This window comes from Oryzias melastigma, linkage group LG3 (genome assembly GCF_002922805.2).
Source record: "Oryzias melastigma strain HK-1 linkage group LG3, ASM292280v2, whole genome shotgun sequence".
NCBI classification, from domain to species: domain Eukaryota; kingdom Metazoa; phylum Chordata; class Actinopteri; order Beloniformes; family Adrianichthyidae; genus Oryzias; species Oryzias melastigma.
Genome location: NC_050514.1, coordinates 11,903,023 through 11,909,784, shown reverse-complemented (window position 1 = coordinate 11,909,784; position 6,762 = coordinate 11,903,023). Strand labels below are relative to the sequence as shown.

General features: G+C 35.8%; 1 protein-coding gene across 1 annotated transcript; it reads left to right on the top strand.

The window, feature by feature from the left end:
* The first annotated feature begins 228 nt into the window (after nucleotides 1-228).
* On the top strand, nucleotides 229-4,851 carry psmd14 (proteasome 26S subunit, non-ATPase 14). The gene is made up of 11 exons (XM_024296317.2): nucleotides 229-382; nucleotides 1,034-1,090; nucleotides 1,244-1,315; nucleotides 1,388-1,507; nucleotides 1,738-1,808; nucleotides 1,915-2,065; nucleotides 2,161-2,268; nucleotides 3,107-3,181; nucleotides 3,267-3,392; nucleotides 4,388-4,450; nucleotides 4,678-4,851. Exons 2-11 carry the CDS (start codon nucleotides 1,043-1,045, stop codon nucleotides 4,774-4,776), a joined length of 933 nt encoding a protein of 310 aa, XP_024152085.1. The 5' UTR covers nucleotides 229-382; nucleotides 1,034-1,042; the 3' UTR covers nucleotides 4,777-4,851.
* Nucleotides 4,852-6,762: the final 1,911 nt, after the last annotated feature.

Here is a 6,762-nt window from a genome sequence, read left to right as displayed (position 1 = left end):
TGCAAGGACCATCTCTTCTGGGATTTAAACCTTATTAATTAAAAGGGCAGTTCTATTAAGAAGCAGCTAAGGTTTTACGTATTTTGATAAATGATTGGATTTCAATCTAAGTGTTTGAAATATACATAAATTGTAAATAATTGTAAATAAATAAAAACTATTTTAAGTCCTTGTTGGAATGTGACTCTGGCGTCATCTGGTGTCTAAAAGCTGCAACTGCAGAGTGTGACTTGACATCATTGTACCGGAAATAGTTTTTTTCCAGCGTAGAAGAAGAAGAAAAAGAAGTCACTCGTTCTGGCTGATTCATTGTAGCCTGCTGGCTTGAACCGACTCTACGCAAAAACAAAATTATCTAAACATCTGAGGGATTTGGCAGCAGGTTAGTAAAAACAGATTCAAATACATTATGTAGCTTTAATCTAACCAGCATTCAGGTTAGTTGTATAATTACAAGCTAGTTTGGTTTGCCAAATGTGGTAAGCTAAGTTAGCACTAGCCTGCTAGCGCTTTTGAAGCTAGGTTTGGTAGCTAAGCAGTGTTAAATGTGTAAAAATAACGATTGTTTTGGGAGTTTAATTATACATTTGAATGTCGTTTATTTCAGTCTTTTTATTTTATTTGTTTGGAATGGAAGTTGTGGTTTTAATATACGTAAAAAGATGAAAGATGTGTAGCATTAGCTGCTCTGTTTTTGTCAGTGAAGTTGCTGTGTTGTGGTGTTGGGGTTAAACCCTTTTATGACAACCTAAATTAAGAAATTGCTCTAATAACCTTTTCTCCTTAAGGTCCTAAATGAATCTTAGTAATTAATTTTTAAATAAAATCAACTCAACTTACTGTCTAAATTGACAAACAAAAGAATCAAAACGTTTTTGTATTAAAATGCTTTAAAACTTGAAAGATTTTGAGGTATTTCTTACTCAATTACTAGAGAATAGGTATTTGCGTAAGGATAACATGTCGGTCTTTGTCAGGAAGATTGTGAGTCTTAAAGATGGATATGAATTTGAAAATGTATTTTTGTTTTTAGATCTTAAACATGGACAGACTGCTGAGGCTCGGCGGTGGAATGCCTGGACTTGGTCAGGTAAAATGACACCTAAACTGTTTCCACATTAATATAATTACTAAAATCTTTGTAGAAAATTCAATGGGTCTTTAGCTTGACTTTCAGCTTTGATTTTCTAACACATTTTTTTATGGCTGGAACTGAAAACGTCTATACTTTCTGCTTGTTTAGGGTCCCCCAACAGATGCACCTGCTGTAGACACAGCAGAGCAGGTGTACATCTCATCTTTGGCCCTTCTTAAGGTAAACACTCTCACCATGAGTTTGAAATCTGTGATTCTTTCAAACATCTCACAATATTTTGCTTCTGATTAGATGTTGAAGCACGGGCGAGCAGGTGTGCCAATGGAAGTCATGGGGCTGATGCTGGGAGAATTTGTGGACGACTACACAGTGCGAGTGATTGATGTGTTTGCCATGCCCCAGTCAGGAACAGTACGTATTCTCTCCAATGCCAAGATTATGCCATGTTTATGGCTTTCTCTAGAAAGCACAATTTGGTATGTCTTATGGTAAAGCATACAGTATCGATGAGTATCAAATGTGTTCTGTGTTTAATCAGAATTAGAATACTTTATTTATCCCAGGGGAATAAATAAAGCTCCAATCACCAAGGCTGGTTTATGATTTGATATTCCTTAAGCAAATGTAAAAACTTTTCTCAGGGAGTTAGTGTTGAAGCTGTGGATCCAGTGTTCCAGGCTAAGATGTTGGACATGCTGAAGCAGACTGGCAGGTATGAGATGCTGCATTGGAAACTGTAAATTGTTAAAAAAATATGGATTTTGATCAAGAAATGACCTACCTAATGGTAAACCTTTGTATCTATTCCAACATGACAGACCAGAAATGGTTGTGGGGTGGTACCACAGTCACCCCGGTTTCGGCTGTTGGTTGTCAGGTGTGGACATCAACACCCAGCAGAGTTTTGAGGCCCTGTCAGAGCGAGCAGTTGCAGTGGTGGTTGATCCAATTCAGAGCGTCAAAGGAAAGGTGCGGCATTGGATTCTCTGCAGAAGACTCATAAACTTGAATCACAGATGGGTCAGGAATGCAGTTATGACTGTCTACCTTCTATCATTTTACAGGTCGTCATTGATGCCTTCAGATTGATAAATGCCAACATGATGGTGCTGGGTCATGAACCGAGACAAACCACCTCCAACTTAGGTCATCTGAACAAGCCTTCAATCCAGGTCAGTCATTTTCACTGATTTACTGACTGGAACTTAATTTTTGGTTAATTTGAAGAAAGTCTCTTGTGCACATTTTAACCCACTCAAAAAAGAATAAGTTGATTTTAAACCTTTCGAAATTAAGCAATGGATATTATTTATTTATTTTCTTAAATGGCTTTTTTTGTCTGCTTCTGATTCACAATAATTTAAATAAAAATTATTTAGGAATGCATCTTTAAGCTTCATTTTCTTTATATACGTCATCCATCCTGAGAACATACAAGAACATGTTAACACCAAAAACACTTTTCATTGGAGTTGGTTTTTAATGTGTGTCACAATAAGTCAAACATTTAGAGGTCATGTGAGCAGGTTCAACGGTCAAAGATCTGTTGTTCAGTAGAACAAAAGGTTAATGTTGTCTTACTTAGTGGGAGTCCACAGACAGACCTGACATCCATCCACCCACCCATCCTTTTCTAATTTTAGCACCACTGCTTCTCAACTGTTTTATTTAATACGATTATTTTCTCCTCACCCACTCAGTTTATGTAAGAGCTTTTCTTCTTGTAGTGCTTCATCAGGTTTCTGTTCTCCAAAATCTGTGATTGATTATTATTTTTAATCAATATTTCAAACTTGTTTAGTTAAAATCTTCTATGTAAAAAAGTCATTCTAGTCCAAGTGGAGAAATTTCTTACAATAGTTGAGGATTTATCTTGTTGTTCCTCAAGATTTACTGTTTTCTTTTCCTTTATATGAATATGAAGGAAATAAAAATTTCTGATTGAAAGAATTTTTAACAAAGCTGTATGTGTATTTCTCAGTGTCTGAACTTTATGTTATTGTATTTCAGGCTCTGATTCATGGACTAAACAGACACTACTATTCCATCACCATCAATTACAGGAAAAATGAGCTGGAGCAGAAGGTCTGAGTCTAAAGCAAAGGTTTTTTTTCAATTGATAGTTTTTTGTAGAGTAATATCTATAATGGCCTTTCCTTCTTCTTCTCAGATGTTGCTGAACCTTCACAAGAAAAGCTGGATGGAGGGTTTGACTCTGCAGGACTACAGTGAGCACTGCAAGCTGAATGAGACCATCGTCAAAGAAATGCTGGAGCTGGCCAAGAACTACAACAAGGTGCAACTTTAAACTCACAATCACCTTAGGAGTTTTTCAGAAATGCTTCAATTTTTAAATCCTGTTGAATTGACCTTAGCAGGAGGGGAACATTATACAAAGTAAAAAAAAAAAAAAATTCAAGGGATCCTGAAGTCTCACTTTAATCATCTTTTGATTTATAGTAAAAGCGTTTCCTCTGATCTTTTAAATATTATTATGCCAATTTAGCCAAAAACCAATGTCATTTTCTAGGACATAGTTTCTGCAGAGCGGCAGTAGTTCATTTCCCATCATCCATCTGCTTTCACTCTCTCACTAGCTTACAGCCCCAACCTAACATTACTGGTGCAACTAAAATGGCGAGCAATATTGGAGCTATCAGCCGTCCAGTTTTGATTCATGTGTAGATGAGGAACACAAAAACATACACAGATCTGTTTGTCTGCCAGTGGATGCATCATAATTGAGCGGAGCAGGAATCTTCTGACCTGCCCGTTGTAGCTTCCAAATCACAAAAAGCTCTTTTTCCAACAACATTTTTTAATCTGCTCCTGTTTCACAACAATTTGAACAAAGGAAAAAAATAATAATTTTGGTGAAAAATGTTTTTAAAAAAAAGGTAAAATCTTAATTTTTCTTATACATATATCCTCCATCATCAGAATGTCAGAGGAACATGTTAAAAATGCCAAAAACAGGATTTTCATTGAAGTGATGCTTTCATTGTCACACTCTATTAACTGCACTTTAGCTTTTTTAAATTAAATGCTCACAAGAACACTTTCTTAAAGTTTTTTAAGTGATTCACCTTTAAATTTTTAAGTCATTTTCTCTTTTTGATTTGTATCTTTTTTTTGTTATTACTTTTTTCCCTCAAATGTTGTCGTACCAGCAAATTGTTGTTAGTTTAGCAGCAGCTGATTTTATTGCAGCAGTCTAGTTTTTGTGTTAGCTGTTGTTCCGTCTTATCCCATTTTGGTTTATCAGACACTGATGGTCATGTTTCTTCTCAGGCCGTTGAAGAGGAAGACAAAATGACCCCAGAACAGCTGGCAATCAAGAATGTCGGAAAGCAGGTACATAAAGTATTAGTAATTCTATGATAAATGTTTTTTATTTAGTCCCTGATACTCAGGCTTAGCGAGATCAAGCTGTCATGTCAGCATGAGCAGAGCAATTACAGATCAAATTGGATATTTCCTGTTTGTGTGGCTGGATTTAGTCTAAGGCGGAGATTGATAAAGAATTTAGAATCAACAGAAACATCTTTCTGACCATTTTCATGTTGTTGTTTGTTTTACAGGATCCCAAGAGACACTTGGAGGAGCATGTAGATGTTTTAATGACATCCAACATCGTTCAGTGCCTAGCGGCCATGTTGGATACCGTGGTTTTCCAGTGATTGTCGCTGGTGTAACTGTTAATATGAGCAAGTCTGGACTTTGTTTTATATAAAATAAATATGTGTATGAAATGATTCGTTTCCTATCATTTTTATCACCTTTTTATTTATTATTATATCTAAGGAATTTAGTTTAATTACGTTTTTTAATCTATATAGCAGCATTTCTAGCTGATTAACATGAACCAATTTAACCCTTAAACTACCTGCTCAACCAAATGCTAGAGCACATTTAGAACACATATTAAAACATTATGTGTATTACTCCCCCAAAGCAACAAGTAGCAGAAAAAAATGTATTTTAGTTGATTTAGTCTTGGTTGGATAATTAGGGTTAAAACCATAGAAATGTTAAAACAAGACAGAATTTTCCTGTGATTTGGTGTAATACCGCTATTAACCACTAGATGGCGGCCAGGAAGTCCAGAAGGAAAAGTAGGAAATGTTTGATTTTAAAAACATAAATGGAACCTAGAGCTTAATGTTCTGTTTAAGAGAGGCCCTGAATTCTGTTCTTTGTTTAGTAATGATCAAATTGACTCACTAAAATCTCAGCATACCACAGTTTAAATATTTAATTACATGATTAACAAAATAAAACCCTCTAAGTCTAAAAAAGTCTAACCTTTACAATATTTCATTTTTGTTAAAACCATTGAAGAGGAAATGTGATAAAGCTTTATAATTTGCAGTTTGTTTAAAAAAAAATGTTAATTGCAAAAACATAATAGAGCACATAAGCAAATGAACAGCCATTAACGCACACCAAAGCAAATGAGTTAGTTCAAGTTAAGGTTCCAAAGATAGTGCTTGCTTTTTTTTAATACTTGAATAATTAGTTTATTTTACCACAAGCATGAGTGGAGTCTTAGTGAAAGCTGTTAAATGGACTGGAGCTGCACAGCCAGAATTCCTCTGAGTGTTTTCCTGTCAGCGGGAGCTGGGGGAGTCTGTAATGGGTTTACAGGAACTCCACTAGAGATGGATTTTGTGCTCTGTGCAGGTTAAGAGCATGAAGTATACAGTCCTGCTGCACTCCTTCCAGTACACACTAGTTATACAGCTTCGGTAGACACGTCCTCCTTAGGGGGGTTCAGATTACGTAATTTATGTTCCTGTGCTGGATCTTAAATCCTCTTGTGCTGGAATAGCTTTTTAATAAGAAAAAAAGACTAAGACTTAGCAGTGAGACACTTTTTCTGGTTATATAAAAAATGGTCAAGCTGATTCTGTAACAAAATGTTACTCCACAAACAATTAGTATATAACCTGAATCAGAAATCAAAAACAAGGACACTGAAATTTAATTTGGGATCAAAAATGCACAACTTTGTTTTCTGAATCAGAGGCTTCAGATCGGTCCATGTGAAAGTCATACAGGAGGAAATCCTAAAAACAAAAACCTTCTAATGTAAGATTTGTGACCTTCTCAGTCTGCTTCATGACCCTCAGTATCATGCAGCAAAATTAGGGGAGTAACGATTGATTGATTTCTTTTCGATCCAACCAGATCAATGTCTTTGAGGCACAATCAAATCAAATGTACCTATACCATTCAAAAAAAATGTTTCAAAATGCTATAGATCAATAATGGAATAAATATTAGAAAATACCATGAATTGACTCGTCAACCATGAACGTGAAACTGAGTTGTTGCTAAAATGGATCGTTTTACCCCCAAGTAAAATGTTAAACTGATGTAGTGATCTTTCAGAGTGCTCAAACTAAAAAAGTTGTTTGACTAACTCTTGAAAACTCAGCACTGCTTATGTTTGTTCATGTGTCATTCCTGTGTATGCAGGATGATCAATGCACGCCTTTGCAGTTATGGCGCAACATTTTGCTTTGGAAGTGAGTAGCATTTTTTTCTTCTTTTTCTGAAAGTGCACACTTAGCCTGGAGGAGATCTGGACACGGAAGAACATCAGGACTCCAGTGTGCGTCTGTTACAGGGTTGTGATGAGCCTTCAGCGAGGCTGAAAATAT